Source organism: Aquila chrysaetos, chromosome 8, assembly GCF_900496995.4.
Source record: "Aquila chrysaetos chrysaetos chromosome 8, bAquChr1.4, whole genome shotgun sequence".
Lineage (NCBI taxonomy): Eukaryota > Metazoa > Chordata > Aves > Accipitriformes > Accipitridae > Aquila > Aquila chrysaetos.
The window spans coordinates 37,426,459-37,447,341 of NC_044011.1; the positions used below are offsets into that span (position 1 = coordinate 37,426,459).

General features: G+C 55.6%; 1 protein-coding gene and 1 long non-coding RNA gene across 3 annotated transcripts; both read left to right on the forward strand.

Annotated features, from left to right (window-relative positions):
• Positions 1–316: 316 nt before the first annotated feature.
• FOXA2 (forkhead box A2) lies at positions 317–2,786 on the forward strand. Its single transcript, XM_030023678.2, has 2 exons — positions 317–579; positions 1,208–2,786. The coding sequence occupies exons 1-2, from the start codon at positions 493–495 to the stop codon at positions 2,468–2,470; spliced, it is 1,350 nt and encodes a 449-aa protein (XP_029879538.1). The 5' UTR covers positions 317–492; the 3' UTR covers positions 2,471–2,786.
• Positions 2,787–4,737: 1,951 nt separating this feature from the next.
• LOC115345189 lies at positions 4,738–18,072 on the forward strand. 2 transcript variants are annotated; one of them, XR_003924747.2, is made up of 3 exons: positions 4,738–4,918; positions 17,022–17,269; positions 17,848–18,072. It is a non-coding gene; the product is annotated as an uncharacterized LOC115345189 (long non-coding RNA). The 2 variants fall into 2 exon arrangements; XR_003924748.2 differs by having other exon boundaries at positions 17,164–17,269.
• Positions 18,073–20,883: the final 2,811 nt, after the last annotated feature.

Consider the following 20,883-nt stretch of genomic DNA (forward strand, 5'->3'; position numbering starts at 1 on the left):
GCTGCCGGGCCCCCCGGGTTGGGCGGCGGGGTGCGGATAGGTGCGCGGGGGGCCGCGGAGGAGCCTCTCCCGCCTAGGTGTGAGCTGATTATTCAAATGGGCAGCCGAGGACCTGGGGATTGGAGGCTCGCCCGGCCGCTCCGTGCTATATCACTCGGGCACCCACGTCACTGCAGCACTTGTCCTCCTCTTCCTCCTCCTCCTCTTCTTCCTCCCTCCTCCCTCCTCCTCCTCCGGCTCCTCCATCGCCTCCGGGCGACTCTTCGCCGCGAAGCGCTGCGAAAACCCACCCAAGGAGCAGCAGCGAAAAAGAAACCCCAGCCCCAGCGCCGCTCGATCCCCCCCCCCCCCTTCCTCCCTCCCTCCTCTTCCTCCTCCTCCAGAGGCTCCGACGGAGGGGAGGGAGGGCTGGGGACTTTTTTTTTTTTTTTTTTTTTTTTTTTGGGTTGCTCTCTGTCGTCGTTTGTTGTGGCTGTTAAATTTTAAACTGCCATGCACTCCACTTCCAGTATGCTGGGAGCGGTGAAAATGGAAGGCCATGAGCACACGGACTGGAGCAACTACTACGGGGAGCCCGAGGTAAGGAAGGGAGCGGGGGTTCCGCCGCCCCCCGCCCCGGCCCGCCCCGGTCCCGGCCGGGGTCCCCCGGCCGTGCCAACCCCGGGACAAAATTAACTTTGGCATCAAATCCCGAGCCGGGGCTGGCTGCCTGCTGCGGGCAGGGCTGCGCCGGGCGCGGGCAGGGGCGCGGCGGCAGCGCGGCTGGGGGGGCCCGGGGGGGGGCGCGGGGCAGCGGGGTGCTGCCGGGCGGCCGTTCAGCTATTCCCCCCCCCGCCTCTCCTCCGGTATTTTTCTCGCTCCGGGCGGGGATGTCCCTTCCCCTTCCTCCAACCTTTGCAGGATCCGCCGATCCTGCTGCCATCCCGTCTCTTTTTTAATCTATCTCTCTCTATATATATATATTTGTTTTTCATTAACGAGAAAAACAACCCCCCCGCCCCGGGATTTAACCCTTCCCGGCCCGCGGGGCACGGAGCCCCGGAGCTGCAAAGGCGTTTGCCGGCGGCGGTGCGGGCTGGGCTGGGGGTGTCCCCCCACCGCTCCCCGCTCGCCGGGCTGCCCTCGTCCCCGACGGGGCTACCCACCTGCCTCCTCCCCGTCCGTCCCCCCCCCCAACCTCCCTCCTTTCTCTCGCTTGCCCCTGCAGAGCTATTCCTCCGTGAGCAACATGAACGCGGGGCTGGGCATGAACAGCATGAACACGTACATGACCATGTCGGCCATGAGCACTACGGCCAACATGACGGCTGCCACCTCCATGAACATGTCCTACGCCAACACGGGCATGAGCCCCTCGCTCACCGGCATGTCCCCAGGCGCGGGGGCCATGCCCGGCATGGGCTCAGCCGGCGTGGCGGGTATGGGCGCCCACCTGAGCCCCAGCATGAGCCCCATGGGGGGCCAAGCGGGCTCCATGAACGCCCTGGCCCCCTACACCAACATGAACTCCATGAGCCCCATCTACGGGCAATCCAACCTCAACCGCTCGCGGGACCCCAAGACCTACCGGCGGAGCTACACGCACGCCAAGCCGCCCTACTCCTACATCTCCCTCATCACCATGGCCATCCAGCAGTCGCCCAACAAGATGCTGACGCTGAGCGAGATCTACCAGTGGATCATGGACCTCTTCCCCTTCTACCGCCAGAACCAGCAGCGCTGGCAGAACAGCATCCGCCACTCGCTCTCCTTCAACGACTGCTTCCTCAAGGTGCCCCGCTCCCCGGACAAGCCGGGCAAAGGCTCCTTCTGGACGCTGCACCCCGATTCGGGCAACATGTTTGAGAACGGCTGCTACCTGCGCCGCCAGAAGCGCTTCAAGTGCGAGAAGCAGCTGGCTGCCAAGGACAGCGGCGGGGCGGGCGGCGGGGCGGGCGGCGGGGGCAAGAAGGGGCCCGGGCAGCCCCCCAGCCAGCCCCTGGGGGAAGGCAGCTCCTCAGGGGGCTCCGAGGGCTCGGCCGGCGCCGAGTCCCCAGCCAGCGCCTCGCCGTGCCAGGACCACAAGCGCGCCCTGGCCGACCTGAAGGGCACGCCGGGGCTGAGCCCCGGGGAGCCGGCGGCCTCGCCGGCCCAGCACCTCCTAGCCCCCCCCCACGCCGGCCTGCCCCACGATGCCCACCTCAAGCCCGAGCACCACTACGCCTTCAACCACCCCTTCTCCATCAACAACCTGATGTCCTCCTCCGAGCAGCAGCACCACCACCCTCACCACCACCACCACCACCACCACAAAATGGACCTGAAGGCCTACGAGCAGGTGATGCACTACTCGGGCTACGCCTCGCCCATGCCCGGCAGCCTGGCCATGGGGCCCGTAACGAACAAAAACGGCTTAGAGTCCTCCCCTTTAGCCGGAGAGACTTCTTACTACCAAGGTGTGTATTCTCGGCCCATCATGAACTCCTCCTAAAAGGGACGAGGGGAAAACCTCCCCTGGCGAGGGGGGAAACCCCCCGCACCCCCCCGCAGCCCCCTAGCAGCGCGATGGACTATGAACGCTGTCGAGCACGGTACATATATATATATATATATCTATTTTTTTTTCCGTTGGCTCCAGATGTTTGCATCGGTTCAGGAAACAGCAGCTGTGTGTCCTGCAAGCATCTCGGCCCGTGCCGAGGGCAGGCGTGTTGGTCATCCCCCCCGCCCCCGGCCCAAAGCCACCCGTGCCCGGGGGGGGCTGCGATTCCCTTGGTTTGCCTTGTGGGGTGGTTTGATTTGATGGGGAGGGGCGGGTTGGGGGCGAGGGGACGGGGAGAGGGGGGTTTCTGTTGGGCTTTTTTTTTTCGTTGTCGTCGTCGCAAGGAGGTATAAATATATCTATTTTTTTGTGTGGAAGTGACGGGGAAAAAAAAACAAACCACAAACAAAACGAAACCCTCTTTCATTGTGAAACCCATGCTAGTTTTGAATCCGAGGACCAAAAGTCTTGTAACGTTGTAAAAAGGGGGAAAGGGGGGGGGGGGGAGAGAAAAAAAACTACGAAAAAAAATCTTAAAAAAAAAAAAAGTCAGGATAGATCGTTGTAATTGAAACAAACGCTTGATGTTACCGGGAGAGTAAACTACTTGGATCTGATTAATTTATCGTTTCTGTATGCTTTATTTATGGCTTATAAATGTGTATTCTGGTAGCGACTAGCCAGATTTTCACAGAACTCTATTAAAGTGTTATTGGCGGTTTTTTTCCCCTGCATCTCTGTTCCGCCGGGACTCGCCCGTCTCCGCCGCCGGCCCGGCCCGCCGCCCCCCCCCCGCCCCCGGCCACCGCCAACCCCGCCATCCCCGGCCGGGCTGCCCCGACGGCGCGGCGGTGCCGACCCCGTTTCCTTCGGGGGGGCTCGGCCCGATGCGGAGCCAGCCCTGGGCGGGGGGGGGAAGGCAGAGAGGGGCGGCCCGGGAGTCGGGGAGCCGGTGTCGTCGTCGTCGTCCCCCGCAAAGCCTCGGGGTCGGGAGCGGGGACCGTGGGTGAAACAACGGAGCCGCGGAAGCAATTACCGGGCAGTGCTAACTGGGGGGGGGGGGGGGGGGGGAATTGGGGCTCGGAGGGGCAGCGCATCCCTGCCCTGCCCTGCCCTTCCCGGGGCGGGAGGCGTGGGGGGAGCCCCGCTACCTCCGTCGGGGGGGCTAAACCGGCGGTGAAAAAACTGAGAGCTTTTTGGTTTGCCTTTCGACACCTCCCGGCCCGGCCTCGGCGGCGGAAGCCCCCGGCCGCCCCACCGCCCCCCCGGGCAGCCCGACCGGGCTGGTTTTCATTTATTCCCCCCCCTTCCCCTCCGTAAATACCCTGCCCGTCTTCCCGACCACTTGTTGTTTTTCCCACGCGTTTACGGCAGTCATAGATGTTGCTTTCCGAAATAACATTCAAATCCTTCTTAAAATTCCGCATTGTCCGCGGAAAGAGAAAAGGGGAGAGGGCGGGGGGGGGGGGGGGGAGAGGGGAAAAAAAAAAACCCACCAAAAAAAAAAACCGTCCCAAAAACAAAACAGGGATCCAGCCAGAAATCTGTCCGTCTCTATACGGCAAGGACACACACGTTGTGAACTAAGGCATGCAATGTGTTTCATTAGCACATAAAAGGCTCCCGCGGGGAAGGAGCACGGGCGCGGGGGTGCCGTCGGTTTGGGGAGAGGGGCGGCGGGCCGTGCCGCTGCCCCCCCTCACTCCCCCCCCCCCCTCGCCCCCCCCCCCCCCCCCCCCCCCCGGGCCGCTGCTCCGGCCCGGCACCGGCCCGGCAAGGTGCCGTTTGGATGCCCGCTCCAGAGGCAGGTCTTCCCCCCCCATATATACATTTATTTTTTGTTCTCTTTTCCCCTTCCTCTGGCCTTCTTCACGCTGAAATGCAAGGGTGGGGACTTGGGGGGGGGGGGGAATCCCCACGCTAGACGTTATTTCTTTTTCTTTACACCCCCTGGCATTTCCCCCCCCCCCCCCCAACTCGCCCGCCCCCAGCCTTACTGCAAGTGCATTCTTCTCCTGCCGGTTTAAGCAACCGTGATCAGTGAATAAACAAAGTCAGTAAACAAAAAAAAAAAAAAAGGGGGGGGGGGAATCTAGATCCAAATTCCAGGAGGGTAAACTTTCAACACCACGTCATACTTCAGCAAATTTACACAGATATTATATTGCGTCCCTTTCCTTTCCCCCCCCCCCTCCTTTTGAGCCATTGTGCTTAACTGAATTTTATAAAGCTGATCGATATCTTGGTAAAATATTCATTTTTAAACTAGCGGGCAGCGAAATCTTTGCTTTGTGCTAAAGTCAACAGTAGCACCGTTTCAGCTCCAATAAATGCCGGGATGCTTCCAGCTCCGGCAGAGCCGGGGCGCGGCGGGCCGGGCCGGCGGCCGGGGCGCAGGTAGGTGACACCCGCCGCTCCTTCTCCTGCTTCTCCTTCGATTTTAACTCCCACCTTCAGCTTCTCTTCTATCCCTCCCTCCCTCCTCCTCCTCCTCCTCCCCAGCTCGCCTTAGAGCCGGCGGGGAGAGCGGGGCGCGGGGGGGATGGATGCTCCACGGGGTTTTGGAGAGGGGGGGGGTCCTGACCCCACCACCCCTCTCCCAACCGAGTTGGGAAAAGCGCCGTGCCGATCTGGGGAGGGGAGAAAAGGGGTGGTGGGGTTTTTTTTGGGGGGGGGCAGGCCGTGCAGGAGCGGGTTGCGGCGGGGGCCGGGGGGCTCGGAGCGCCGTTTCTGCTCGTTTCGGCCCCAAAGCCCCTAGCCGAGGGGGTGAGTCGTTGTGGCTGGCTCGGGGGGGGGAGGGACGGGGACGTGCGGGGCCAGACTCCCGCCCTTCTCCCGCTCCTCTGAGCCGGGCGCCTCGTTTTTTACTTTTTATTCTTTTAATTCTTTTTTCTTTTATTGCCCCCCACTCCTTTTTTTTTTTTTTCCCTTCTGCTCCCCCACTCCTTTTTTGTTTTTTTTCTCAGGTGTGTGACACTCTTTTGTTTCGGGCTGGAAGCCACCACGCCTTGTCCGCCCCCGCAGAGGGACATTTCTCCCGTGTCCGTGACACCGGGAAAAGCACCGCTGCCGGTGCCGCTGCCGGTACCGGCGGGCAGGACCCGGCCCGGCTACCTGCACCCGCGTGGGCAAAAACGGGGGGGGGGGTGTTTCCCCCATCCGTATTTCCTCGATATAGGGGAAAATGGGAGTTTTGGCGGGGACGGCGGCTCTTCCCGAGGTTCGCCCGCTCTCCACGCCTCGCACCCGACACGGACACGAGTGGCATGACCCACGCTGGGAAGGAGCGGGGCGGCGGTCACCGGGACCCTTCCCGCGGGGGCTGTAGGGCCCTGGGAGGGGACACGGCCCCGGGACCGGCTCCTCGCTCCGGCCGCAGCCGACGGCCGGGATACCCGAGCCCGGGAAGGCGAGGGCAGGAGCGGGTGGGTGCGTGGGTGCGTGTGTCCCCGGCCCCGCGCTGCTGTGACAGGTTCCATCTCCCCGTCGAGAGGGGAAGGCGCACGGCGGTTAATGGGCTCTCAATAATTCATAACAGCCCGGCCCGCTCGTAATGCAGCTCTCCGCGCTCGCCAATTACTTCTCATTAAACGCCTGTCGCCCGCGCGGGGAGGGGGACGCGAGTGGGAAGGGAAGGACCCAGCTCCGGCCCAGCGGCATCCCGGAGCATCCCGCCCCGGTTGGGGGTGGGGGGCCGCGCTGTCCCCGGCCCTAACGAGACAGCCCCGCGGCCGGGCCGTGTCCCCCTCTCCCGGTGCACCGCTCCCTGCGGACAGACGGACGGACACTGCCTCTCTGCCCGCGACCCCTGCCTATTTTTTCCCCTATCCCTGTAGCCGAGCGTCCCCAGACTCCTCAAGCCCCCCGCCCCCGACTTGCGTTTCCCCGGCTAATAGCGGGGCAGAGCGCTCCGTTTCGGCCATTAACAACCCCCCGCCCCAACCCAGCTTTATTTTTCGGGGGGGACCGAGTGACATCCGACGGCGCCCGCCCGCGTTTGTGAAGGCTGAGCCGGATCGGACAGGGAGGCTGCGGGCAGCGGCGGGGGGAGGACTGGGGGGGGATCGCGGTCCGGGCAGCTGCGCGGCGACGGGAGCCGCCGGCCTGAGCACCCAAATCAGCCCTGACCCGCCGCTCGCCTTCCCCAGTTATTCTCATATATATATGTGTATATATATATATTTAAATTTTTATTTATTTTCCTGACTTCCCACCCGCGAGAAGCGGGGGGGAGGAAAGGCACTTCTTTTAATTGTTCGGGCCCCTAATGACATGCAGCGCTGGCTCAAAAGACATGCAAGCACAAAGAAGATGGCACAACCAGCAGTTTGATGGGGAAACCCGGCGCTGCCACGCTGGGCAAAGGAGGGCTCGCTGCCCTCTCCCCCCCGCCCCAAGATAACGGCAGTGCGGGCAGCGGCCGGCCGTGCCTGCCCAGCCCGCGTCCGCCGGCAAGATTGTAGGCAAAAGTGCGTTTATTGATGATCTTAAAAAACAAAACAAAACAAAACAAAACAAAACGAAAAAAAAAACCAAACCCAAAACCCAACACCGGACAACTCGGGGGATGAGATGAGTCTAATTATTGCCGGTTCTAAAAAGAGCTGGAACACCCAAGTAGGGCTTAACTCGTCTCCTGGGAAACTGATGGAGACCTATTTTACAAGCTGTAATTCTGCTTTAGACTATTGCAGGCTAAAGGCAGTTCACACTATCCTCTTTCTTCTAGAAATAGTCCTAATCCTATATTTCGGCCGGGGAAAGTCCGCTTCTGCTCCGCACTAGATTAATCCAGAAACCACATAAAACCAGGTAGGGAAGAGGATGGAAAACGGGAGGAGGAAAAAAAAAAAATCGTTCAAAGTTTGTTACCTCTGCCCTGCCTAACCTTCAAAAGAGTAAATATTAAAGGATGATGCTGAGTCTGCCGGCTCGTTATTTACGGGACAGCTTCGCCGCCAATGGAGCTAAAACCGGGGCTGTGGGGCCGGCGGGTTTCGGGAGGAGAGGAGTTGGGGTTTATTTTTTTCGCGCTCTCGCTGCGGTCGTTTTTCAGTCTCGGGCTCCCACGGTGGCGAGCGCAATATTTATCCGTTCCCGACGGAGCCGGGCGGGACGGGGGGGGGGGGGCGGCCGGGGGGAAAGGTGAATTTGGTAGGTAGTTATTTTTATTGGGAAAAACAAAAAGACAAAACAAAACAAAACAAAACAAAACAAAGCAAAGCAAAACAAAACCAAAAACCAAAAGGAAAAAAAAACCCCAAAACTCCCACACCAAAACAACAAAAAAAACTCCAAACCAACAAACAAGTCCGCTCGCAGCCGCGGCCGGGCACGGCAATCAGGGTTTTTTCCCCCAATTATTCTTTAAGGAGCACTTGTGTCCCGGGCGGTCTGCGGACACAGAGACACAGGGTCTGCGGAGCGCCCCTATAAACCGGGGGCTCGGCTCTAAACAACGGGGAGAGGGGTTTTTGGGGCGTCGGAGAGGCTTGACCCGCCATTCTGCCGTGCACCTGAGCAGCCGCGGACACCGGGGGGGGCACAGGGCGCCCACCCAGCCCTAGCGGGGTGGGGGTGGTGAGGGGGGGATACCCGGGCAGAGCCGGGGGGTGCGGATGGGGTCCGTGAGGACGGGAAAAGCTGCATCAAGCCCGGGACGGTTTTTTGGGCGGGTGAACGGATGGAGAGATGGAGGGAGGGATGCGGGGATCCATGGAGGGATGGAGGGATGGATGCAGGGATCCACGGAAGGATTGGCGGGTGGATGGATGGATGGGTGGATGGACAGAGGAAAGGATGGATGGAGAAATGGATGATGGTTGGTTTAATGGAGGGAGGGATGGATGGATGGAAAGACGGACAGGGCTGTGCTCGGCCGCTGCTGCCCGTAGAGCCTGGCCCCCCGCGGCAGCGGCACGGGCAGGGCTAACGAAAAGGGCCCCCGAAGGGCCCGGGAAGCCGGCGGGAGAGCGCGGGGCTCGGCTGCCGGCGGGGCAGCGGCTCGGCGCGGCGGCAGCGGCGGGGGGGGGCCGGGGGCGGTGGCTCCGGCGGGCCGTTATGTTTGCAGGTGCAGCCGGGCGTGAAATTGCATGTAAAAAAAAAAAAGGAGAAAAAAAAAGAAAAAAGTTTTTAAAAACCGCAAATGACGCGGAGGCGGCTCGGGGCCGGGGAGGGGGCGTCTGCTCCCACCCTACCCCGCCCGGGATCGGGGGTGAGGGGGGGGGCGTTCGTTTGCACACGCGTGTGCGCTGGTGCGCCGGGCAGCGTCCCGCAAAGGGGCTGCGGCAGCCCTGCCGGGGTGCGAGCAGACTTTTAGTCCTTAATTTATTTATTTATTTTTCCATTAAATTTAACTTTCCATTTTTTCTTCTTTCTTTTACATTTTTATATTTATTTCCTTTACTTTCTTTCATTTATTTCACAATTTCCTTTTTTAATTCTTTTTCCTTTTTTAATTTTAATTTCTTCTTTTACCCATTTCGTTTCATTATTTTATTCTTTAGAAATTTTAAGTTTATTTTTTTTCACTTTCTTTATTTCGACTTTTTTTTCCCAGTTTCCTTTTTTCCCAGTCTTCCCCTTTTCCACCTTTCTTTCCCCTTTTTTCAGTTTCTTCCCCTCTCCCCCCTTTCTTTCCATTTTTTCAGTTTCTTCCCCTTTCCCCCCTTTCTTTCCATTTCTTCAGTTTCTTCCCCTTTTCCCCCTTTCTTTTCCCCTTTTTCCCTTTCTTTCCTTTTTTCCCCTTTCTTTCCCTTTCCCCCCTGCAATGCCAACAGTACACCTCTCCTCACAGCCCACCTCACTCCCCCTCCACCCTCTCTGGTTCCCCCCAGCCACAGAGCCCCTTTCTAGGCAGGGGAAAGGCACAGAGCAGCCACATGAGGCTGTGGGCAGCCCTGCTGCCACGGGGATGGGCACTGGGTGAGGACCACGGCGGTGGGTCCCTTCTGCTACCTCCCCACCTGCCAGGGGCTGGGGTTTTTTTATAAACCATGGAGGCAGAAAAGCCCTCGACATACCGCTTGCTGCGGATTTCTGCAGCCAGATCCTTGCTGCTGGCCAAACAGTCCGTCACTGCCAGCACCATCCATGTAAAGCCAGAGCAAGGTGCTCACTCCTGGCTGGGGAAGTAGTGGCTTTCTACAGGTTTTTTGACTCACACAAGCAGTAAAAAGAATAAGCCTCATCCCTCCGCGGCTCGAAAACAGCTACCAAGTGCCAACAGCAAGAAGGAGTGTAAATGTGCTGATTTTACTTCTCACCCCAGTACTGAAAGCTTCACTATTGAAGGATTTCGGAGACCTTGAAACGCTTTGCTTGTCACTGACAGCCTTCTGCATGCAGCAAAGCGGCCGCACCGTGTTTCGCTGGCTGCCCGTGCTTGCACTCCCCTTCACTCTCCTTTATTTATTTTAATAATGGCACAAGGAATCAGTGTCAGGGATAGCTGGGGCAAACTTCTGGGCTTTGCCGAGTTTGCTGCTGCCGTGTATGCGTCTCTTATTAAAGCCACAGATTCCCATCTCCGATTGCCTCTTTGTGTCTGTACTTGTGTGCGATACCTATGTCATGCTCCAGTAATTCCTGACAGGAATGGGAAGAAGCATTATCCTGGGCCTGGAGGAAGCTGAAGAAGGTGCTTTGCCAGGATGGATCCTTTTAGGCTTCAAGGAAGTGGGGAAAAAAAAAAAAAATCATAACAGCACCTTGAGAAAGTTGAGGAGTTAATTAATTTGTGGAGCTCTTTGAGGGATGCACGTTGGTGCTATGCTAAGAGCTAGCTCAGGAAGGGTTTTGGAGAGGAGAACAAACTCCGACAGCCAAAAATACCCCCAAAGTGATGATTAAACCCCTTCCTATGCCAAAGTTTTTCTACCTTGGAGCTCCCCCCGCTTCCTCCACACCACATAACTCATTGTACACGGCATGGATATTTCTATCCCTAGTGGCAAGGAAACGGGTGTCCCATGGGAAGGGCTGGGTGTGTGGATACGTGAACCCAGCTGATGGCCTGGGACATGGTGGGGGACAAACCCAGCGGCCCTGGCAGGGGAAGGCAGCGGGACACGGGGCAGAAGGTGAGGCTCATTTCGAAAGGGGTTGCCAGGACTTTCTGTCACCCCTGGGTCCTATCCAAGACATCACTGGCAAACTAATAAAATAGCTGCAGATGTTGAGCCGATGGCAGAGCACGCTTCTCGGGAGCATCCTGACAAATTCTTTGGTTTGGAAAGTCATCAGCTCGCCCTTGCTTTTCTCTTTGTGTCATCTCCTTGCCCACCTTCCCCCCATCTCTTCTCTCCTATCTGGATTTTTAGGTGGGGAAGAAGGAAAAAGGCTGGAAAGGGCCTTTTGCAGAAGGAAAGGCAAAAATCCGATGCCTGACCTGGAAAAATGCCCATGTCCAACCCCACAGCACGGCTGCCAGAGCCAGGAAACATGTAGAGACCCTCAAAGAAATAAAATCAGTGGGAGGCAGGTGCTTCCCTGCCCGTCGGCCTGAGCGGGGCTGGCACGAGGATGCTAGGAGGAGGAATACATCAACCAGGGTGACAGGCTCTGCTGCTGGAGAAACGGGGCTGGGGTTTCCGCAGAAATAAGAACACCCCTGTGCCCAGGAGGAGGTTGTATCTGCTGAAGTGCCTCTTAACCTTTTCTATATCCTGTTACTAAAGGGAAAAAAAACCCACGAGGAGTTCCTGCCTCTTGACCTAACCATAAAAAAAAAAAAAAAAAGAAAAAAAAAAAGAGAGGATGCTATTACCCAGGTCTCCAAGATGTTGGGATCCATGAAACCAGATGAGCTTTGTTGTAGAAAAAAGCCAAGCGCCAGCCAGGTCCCAGGAGAGGGAGAGGGGAGGAGAAGGGGGTGGGTGGAGGGAGAAGGCACCCAAGCTGCGGCGACAGGTTGTGGCACTCACTCCGAGCTCTGGGTTATAACACTGCAGGGACAGGTATTTTCACTGCAGGTGCCGAGGCTGCTTGAGCAAAATCTGTACTCAGTGATGCATTTTTATAAAAATTGGGAGCATTTTCCTGGTGCTCCACTGTGTCACCTGCTCCCACACCCCAGCAACGTTACTCCGGTTTGCACATTAACCCAACTTAGTAGAGCTGATCCCCCACCTGACAGCAATACTCTTCCTTCAGATGAAACCGGGGATATCTTGGGTCAGGAATGGCTCCTGCTGGGGTGAGGCAAGGGCAAGCCATCTCAGTGTGTAAGCGGCCGATGAGATGGGATGCCATGTCTGTTTGCAGGCAAGGCCATGAGGAATGAGCAAGGGCGGCTGGGACATGGCAGGGTTTGGGATGTGGCAGAATTTGGGATGTGGCAGAATTTGGGATGTGGCACAGTTTGGGATGCAGCAGGGTCTGGGATGCAGCAGGGTTTGGGTGCGGCAGGGTTTGGGGTGCGGCGGGGTTTGGGATGCGGAAGGTCTTGAGAAGCCAACATGCCCTGAGGTTTCAGGGCTGCTTGTGGGGTGCGGGGGATCTGTCCCCACTCTGCTGCCGCTGTCGCCTTCCTTTTAATCTGCTCCACCCTGCAAAGGGCCCCGCAAGCGTGTCCGGGTGCTGCCCAGAGGTCCAGCCTGCAGCGAGGACGCTCCGGGGCTCTGCTGCCTGGGAGCCGGAGAGGGACGAGAGATGGGTCCTTGCTACAGCAAGGAGCAAAGAGAGAGACGGCATATTTTTCCTGAGTTACTTATTAACCACTGTTCATTTGACAGGATCAATATTTCAAGCGAGGGAGTAAACACTTAAGAAGCACCACTCCGCTTTGCTCTCTTTTCCTTTGCAAAATGATTTATTTTCTAAAATGCATCTGCCTGGAAAGGAGGCAGCGCCTGGAGCCCGGTGGCTTTTATCTGCGGGATATGCAAAGCACATTTATTTCGTCTTTTATCTCTCATATTGCATGTTGATCCCATACATATAGATTGATTTTGTTCAGGTAGATAATGAAAAGTCAAGTGGAAAATTTACACAAAGGCACTCAGGATCTCGACTTTCTATTGGTATATAAATTGGTTTATTACTTCATTCCCTTAAACAGGGACTTTCACACTGGGGAAACACTTTAAAATATATCATGTTTAAACACAAAACCATTTACCTTTCATGTGTTTTTTTTCCATCAGTAATTTCCTCGCGACTTTTGTTAATTACCAAAGATATTTGTGTTTAAACAAGGGCTCGCTCCTTCTCGATCCCTCCAGCAATTCATCTTCCTCCTCTCGTTCCCGTCGCCCGAAAAGTCCTAACGGGAGATTTCCGAGCCGCCGGCCGTGCCCGCCGCGCCGACATGTTGAGCGCCGGGGCTGACAATACCTCGGGAGCTTTTATTAATTCCCTATAAGCGGCTTTCATTTCGCCACCCTCGCCCGGCGTCAGGCGCGCCGCCTCGGCGGTGAATAGAGGGCACTGTATGTGAGAGCACAGCTTGGAACAAAAAAACCACCAAAAAACCTAGAGGAAACATTATTAATAAACATCTTCTGGACATTTGGTGGCTGGTATAGGCTGCTCCAGCTTAAAGCAATTAATTCAGGATACTGACATAAACTCTCCAGCTCTTTGACAGCTTGGAGCTGAAATAAAAATGCTAGTTCTCCAGGGAAAAGGAGAGGATAGTTGGCTCTTTTCTGGACTGTTTGCTTATAGGCCCAGAGAGCAATCTTCCTCGCAGAATGAAATGCAAGGACACAAACAATGTACCAGGGAGAGAATAGGAGATGGGAATGAACAGTTTGAACTATTTGCTCAGCAGAAGGGCAGCCACAATGCTCGGCCAATGGCTTTCCCATGCATCAACCCGGCTTCTTAGCCCCTTTTGTTGTTCAGCCTCTTCCTCCGGCCAGATAAGAGCACAGCTGCGGCGTCGCGGCTAAGTCAGGCCTTCTACTTATCCACCCAAATCTCGCGTCCCCTTTACTGTATTTCCACCCACAAAACGCTCTCCCCGGTGTATCGGATGCTGTATTCGCCCCCGGGGCCACTCGCCAATGCTCAGGGGCAATTCAGCCCCCACAGCTTGCTTTTGCTTCTTCGCGGATGGCTAGGAAACCCTTTCGGGGCAGCCACCGTTGCCACTATGTCCCCTGCTCAGGTCTCCCTTCTCCCACCGAGTCACACCGGGCTGCTCGGCTGGGAAAGAAACCAAGGCACCAGCCGTGCACCCTTGCACGCGTGTCCTTGCGTCTGTCCCCGTCCACCCCTACGCGCACGCATGCAATCGCATCCTCGTTCAGGGCAAGCAGTCCCAGCTGCAGAAGTGCCATGCTCCGAAAGATAAAGGACATTGCCATCGCGGGCTGGAGACACAGAGCTACAAAATATCCTATTTCACATTTCTATAAGGCACAACCAGCCTCGAGTGTTTTACTAGCATAAGCATGCATTGTCCTTGCAGTGCAGCGGTGGGATCTATCTCCTCCGACCTGGATATAAGCGATGGCAAGCGCTGATGGCAATATCCTTGCAGGGGCAGGTCCTGCTGCATTCAGGCAGCTGCCTCCATTCCCCTTCCCTCCCTGTGCCCGGCGTCCCTGAAGATCACCCTCCCTCCTCTAATCCGCCCAGGCCACCACTTGTTTTGCTTTAACAATGTCATTGCTGATCGGGCAGGCAAATGCTGTAATTAAAAATAAATACATAGCAAGGTCGGACGCTACGGCGCAGGCTGGTCTTACTGTCTGAGCTAAGCGCTGATGCCGATGGGGATGCTTTGCTATTTTTACTCTTTGTCCTACCCCAGGCTGTTGGTTTTGGGAGCCGGGCAGCACCGTGCGGTTCTGTTGTAATAAGGTTTATTTAGCTTGAAAGGGTTTTACGAGGTGAAAAGGCAAAACGCTGAGGACTAAAGAAAATGCCTGCCTGGCTGAGATCACATTCAACGTTTGTAGTCACAGAGCACACCTGCAGGAAACGCCGAGTTTAAACACTGCTTGTGTCACAAAAAATCTGAGAAACTGATGGGGCTTTTTTTTGTTGTTTTTTTTTTCACTTTTCCCCCCTTCTTCCCTGGTGGGTGGTCAGGAGGACGGGCTGAAAAGCAGGAGGGCTCCTATTGTCTCTGTGCTGCCTTAAGAGCTGACCCCACGTGTCCCTGAAGTTGCCGAGCACCTGGCTGTCCCTTGCGCCCGGGGATGCTGCAGCCCTGCATCGATGGGATGAACCCATCGCAAGGAAATGATAGCGGTCCAGAGGTGTCTGGCCATGCAATCCCTCAAGAAAAGAGTTTTTATGACTTCACAGCGGCAGTATTTTTATGCCCAAGCAGTGCCTTATCACCCCTTACGGTTGGGGTACTCTATTTTATTTAATTGTATTTGTATTCCATAGAATACCTCAAGTTGGAAGGGACCCATAAGGATCATTGAGTCCGATTTGATTTCCATTTTGAAGGCACAGCGCTGAAGAAAAACTGATGCTGGTGTTCATTTTAGGGCACCCAGGCTCTGCCACTTCATCGACAGCTTGAACCTCATACCCGACAGCTACAGAGCAGCCCCTAAAGCCCCTTGGATGGGACAAACCTGCCCAAACCTAGCCCAACCCACCACCCGAAAGGGTGAGGAGTAAGCCCGGAGGCTCAGCTGGAGCAGCCCTACAAGCAGGCAAAGCAGAGTGATCCCAGTGGCCGGCAGCCAGGCAGCCCCTCTGCCCCTGCCCGCCTCCGGGCATCGACCTGCTCCCGGCCCAGACGGGTTAATTAATGAGACATTAAAGAGGCGGAATGACACTTCCCACCACTCACTTACGGTGCTAATTTCCAAACCACTCCGCCATAGACAAAGAGAAAGTGCAGTTAGTGCAGAGTAATTTGCGCTGTGTTCCTGGCGAATGAATTTAGGGGAGCAAATATAGTTATGCAGAATTTAAATTAAAGTTGACACTAATGTAAATACAGCAATGCAACTGCATGTTTAAGAAATATGATGAGGCTACGGTTTTAATCAGGTCCTTTTAACTCAGGTGGCATTTTAAATCCTTGCCATTTAAATTGGATAAAATCCATAAGCTGGGAGAAGGAGCATAAGAGAGAAAGTCCGCGGGCTCGGCTGCGGACCGTGGACCGGCTCTGCCCCACCTCCTTCCCGAGGGATGCCCTGGGTGCAGGAGGGGTACCTGGGCTCAAGGGACAGGCGTGCAACGGCTTGGAGGGGAGATCCACCCCAGGGCAGAGACTAGAAACCCTGGCTCAGGAGTCTTCCTCACCTGGAGAGGGGTGGGGAGAGCATCCCCATGGCCCCCTGCAGACTGCCCAACCTGGCTAAGCCCCTGCTCTGAAACTCGACAGCTCTCAGACCCTCCTACATCCATCGCATTGACATTTCGTGGTAGCACAGGCACTCTCCACCCCTCCCTGGGTCACCCAAAATATGACATAACCCCAACAATCCAACCCCAGAGCTTCTCTAACTGGAGCCAACACTACTTGTCCCCCAGTCATGCCTGTGCAGCAGGAATTCTGGGGGGGGGGGGTGTCTGTTGAGGCCTGCGGAATTTCCCCACCACTTTCGAAGGCTCTGCTTCCAGTCTAAACCATAGACTTGGGGCTTGGGTGGGGGGGAGAAAGAAAAAAAGCAAAGAGGAAAAAGCGGAGCCCGCCTCATCTACTTCAAAGCGGGTTGATCCTGAACGGGAGCATGGGCGCTCTGCAATAACAATAGGCATTAACTGCAACACGGCCGGAGCTACTTAACAGGAGCTTTGTAACCTGGCAAGACCCAGAGTCATTTCTGTTACAGTTACGGGAACAATATATTTGGCAATTGAATTCTTCTGTCTTTTTTTCAAAGCAAATATAATGCCTCTGGCAGGAACACGCTGCCAGCATGGCTCTGCCGCCAGTTTCTCTGCCACGAGATAAGGTGCCTTGGCGTAAGGCACCATCTCCACCACCGCTCGAACGATGCCAGGGCTCGTTCCCCTGCCAAACCGGGGTGGCCGCAGCCCGGCTGGCTACTGGGACCTGGCCCCGGCCCCTGCGGACCCCTCTCCTGGGGCTGGGGACAGGCTTCGCCGAGCCAGGGCAGAGCTTGCGCTGGGGCATGCTGCTTCTTTCCTCGGGTCGCCTTGCTCCTGGAGGGCTCGTCCCTGCGGCTCAGGCAGCACCTGTGAACGCGATGGGTGGTGGAACCGGTGGGAGAAGCAGGCCGTGATGAAGAGGATGTACTGAAATAGCATCAACCGCTCTTTGCCATCAAAACACGTAGACGTGGCACTTCAGGACGTGGTTTAGTGGGCATGGGGGTGTTGCGTTGACGGTTGGACTCGGTGATCTTCAAGGTCTTTTCCAACCTAAACGATTCTATGATTCTATGATCAAGCCAACCCATGCATCCTCTTTGCAGATGGCGCTGGGGCAGGGCTAGAGCAAGCACGGATTGCTTTGCCTCCACCCACTGTCCCCAAGAAGCATAGCTGGGATGAATGGTGGAGAAGACGGGGAGAAAAGACCCTTGTCAGATACTTTCCTTTTTTCTTCCAGAGGTGTTGGTGTTAACCAACCACAGATGCTTCACGCAACAATGACACGAGACGAGCTGGCCAGCCCAGAACAGTGGGCTGTGATGTGTGTCCATACACGTGCACGTAGTTCAGTTAAGCTTCGTTCTCCTCTTCCCTACTAGAAATTGAAGCCAATAGCTGAGAAGTGGAAGCAGCCCGTGCCACGGCTGAGCTGGGTCATTGCTCCTCATCACCCAGCCCCTTGCACCCAGGGGCAGATGGCCACAGGTATCAGCCATTTTGGAGGAGTCAAATCCCTCTGACAAAATGCAAACAATGTTAAATTTATGTCCATATTGAGGGGCTTCTGCTCCAATACCAAAATAATAATAATAATAGTAGTAACAAATAATAATAATAATAATAGTAACATAATAATAATAACATAACAATAATAGTAACATAATGATAATGATAATGATAATGATAATGATAATGATAATGATGATGATAATAATAATAATAATAATAATAATAATAATAATGATAATAATAATAATAATAATAATAATAATAATAATAATAATATCAACTAACCTTTGGGGAAAAAGAAATCTTTTTCCTGGGATTTTTGGACAGCCTACGTTCAATTACTGGCTGCCTCCAAGCATCTGAGGTGCCTGAGCCGGAGGCACCACTGGGCTCGTGTGAAGTTTAGGCACCCTGGATCTGGCCCGAGGTGCAGGGGGGTGCAGAGGAAATACCTAAGGGAGTCAGGACAGGTCATGCATCTCTTCTGTGCATTACTGTGCAATGCAGGAAACATCCCACACTGCGCATGATTGGACTTGTGTTATCCCGGGTAGGTCCTGCCTGGCAGGGATGCCTCCCACAAGACACCTCCGGCTCCTGGCCTTGTCCCAGCCTCCAGAAATCTGCCTGCCTGCCTGCCTGCCTGCTGCCTCTGGCAGAGTCTGCTGGCCCAGCCCTGCAAAGGATTTCATATTCCTGTAGCTGTCCTAATCCCCCGGTGTGACTCAGCATTGTTAAGATGCCTGAAAGAGTAATAAAAAGTGTTATAATGCCATTAATTATCCTCCCCAGATATACCGGCTGCCCTGCTACACAAAAAAGAGATATTGCAAGTGCCCAGTTTGGGGAAAACCACGGAGAATGATTCAAAGGAGGGGGAAAACTCCCCCCAAAAGTGAGGGGAAAAACCTGGGGAGCATCTCAGGTGGTGGGGCGATGTGCTCCTGCTCTCCCAGGAAGGAAGAGGAGTCCCGGCTGTGGGGATTTTACCCTGCGGCCATCCCCCAGCCTCTTGCCTGCACACAGATGCCTATGTCCACAAACCCCCCTAAGGACTTAATGAGCTTCCAGACGGCTATTGTCTTGACAAATCTGATTGAAACCAGCCAAGGAGTTCAAGGGTTAGGAAGGGAGGGATGCACAGACAGGGCGACACCAGAAACCCCGTCTGGGTGGAAATCAAAATAGATGGGGCTCTTACATAGGTGCGAGCCGCAGAGACCTTTGGAGTGATGATAATTGATGCTGAAGAGCACCCGAGTGGCCCTGACACGCCATTCTTTAGTGTTTTAATTTCTGGTGGGCGACGTTGGGAAGGAAGAAGCAGAGAAGTTGATGAAGAAGCAGGGAAGTTGATGTGATGTGCCCTGATTTTGCGGTCCAAGCCTCCCTGGGCAGAGCCAGCAAGCACTTTCGCTTGCAGAACTGCTGGGGAAATAAGAAAGAGGTTGCAGGGTGATTTTGTCTGCAGAGCCAGTTCTGGTCCTGTGGTTTTTTCCAGCTTTTAGGGAGAATTGCCTCCATGGGTTGGGCCCCTGGGTAAAAGGCGCAGCAGCTACCTGGGGAGGACGAACAACCCTTGTCGAGAGGCTGGGGCAAAGTCCAAATTGCTCAACACATTTTGGGCACTCCTTGGACCTTGTCCAATGCATTTGGAAGGGGGGGGGAAGGTGAAGCGAAGGGCAGCGCCGCCACCCCCAAATTGCTTCTGCTGTGAAAGCTGGGGAGACCCTGGGCCAGCACACCCCGCTCTGCTCCTCTCTGGCCAGCCACACTGGGTGGGTCTTTTTTTTACATCTTGAGACTGTCAGGAATGTTTTCCATGCACGAGTGTAGTGCATTCAAAATCCTGAAACCACCTTCATCTCCGCAAGACCAACAAAGATAAGAAATAGCATTTAAGTTGGCTGAAATTAGCAACTGCATCTGCCGCACAATGCCCCGGCTGCCATTAGCTGTGACCGGGGAATGGCACTAGCAAGGTATGCTGGCAATGTTTAACAAACCATCCGTCTTTTACCTGGTCGTCCTCAACAGAAACCTTTGTTTGAACCACAGGCCTATTCAGTCATGCTGCTGTCTGCTTATCGGGAAGATTAATCTCCTAGGTATCACTATATTAATTTTACAAACCGGCCTTTATTATTCCGAGTCCTCCACCGGGGCAGCGGGAGGGCGAGGAAGCATTTCTGCCGCTGATGGGGAAGCCGGGCTCTGGGTTTGCCCGCCGCCAGCGTGACTCATCTCCGTTACCGTGCTAAAAACCAAACGCGGCGTGGTGAATCCTGACTCCCTCCCGCTCTGCGGACGCTCGTGTTCTCATCGGCTTTTTTGGGGGGGGGGAAGCTGCGTGTCCCATGTCATCTCCTGCATCACCCCAGCACGACGGCTCGTGGCAGGGATGCTGCGGCGGGAGCACCTCTGTGCGACCCTGATGGGTATCTATCTGAAGAGCAAGGGGGCACAAGGCCAGCCCTGCTGCATGGAAGGGTGTGGGGAGCGAGCCGGGCAAAGGTGGCCGGCGGGAAGGCAGCCGTGGCAGGGGGCCGGGCCCCAAATTCCTGGCGGAGTGCTGTGCACACACACCTTATCTCGCCCAGCCGTGTTTGCGCAGCAGGGAGCCAGCCGCCCTGGTGGGGAGGGAGGGTGGTCAGCACCCACAAAAGACCCCCCAGCTCCAGTCCCTTCTACCCCCGTGTGCCAAGGGGGGTCTCTAAGCTATGTTGTGTGCTGCTGTAGGCTTTTTAACAAGATGTTGGAGTCTCCTGGTGCTCAACCATCCTTGATGGAGCTCTCTCCATGACTTGCCTCATTGCAAGCGTTACAGAAGGTCAGTCATACCTCTGATTGCAGCCGGATCTCGTGGCACTGAGACCCACACAAGCACCAAGCGCCGTGTTCTTTCGAAACCCGTACCTGACTTGTTTTATTTGCACTGCCCAGGCCTCATGACAGGGTCACAAGCATCACCTAGAGATGCCCCAGCATTGACACACCAGCTCTGCATCCTCTTGAGCCTGGGAAACATGCCCTCTGAAAGGGGTCTGCCGTGAAAATGTTGGTGCTACTCATAAAGACGACCGATGCCTGCCTGGGTTTCCTGAAAGCGAGCCAAGGCCTTTCTTCCCAGACTCAGTGGGGTGAAGGTGAGGGGACACATGGGGATCTGGAGGTCCCAACAGGCGGGTGGGAATCAGCTCAGGGTGCTGCGGGACGGAGGGGGCAGCTGTGACTGCATGACTCCCCCTGTTACTGAAGCCCCCTGATCTCAGTGATGTCACATACATCTCCTTCCAGTGCAGAAAGGAGCTTAAAACCTTTATTTGAGCAAAACCAGGGCATTCCTGCAGCACGTCTGTGCCACTCGCCCTCTCCTCTCTCTTGGCTGTAATGAGTGCTGTGGGAAATGTCCAGCTCCTTATTAATAATAGAAGATAGGAAAGCAAACATGCCTGGCCCGCTGACCCACTCAGATGTACCTGCTGTGCACTCATCTGAGCGCGTGGCTCCTTCTGCCCTGCCTTGCCATGGGAGCAAAGATGCTTTTCTTCCCCATTAATTGAGCTGGAGGGTGCCCAGGACTACCTGCG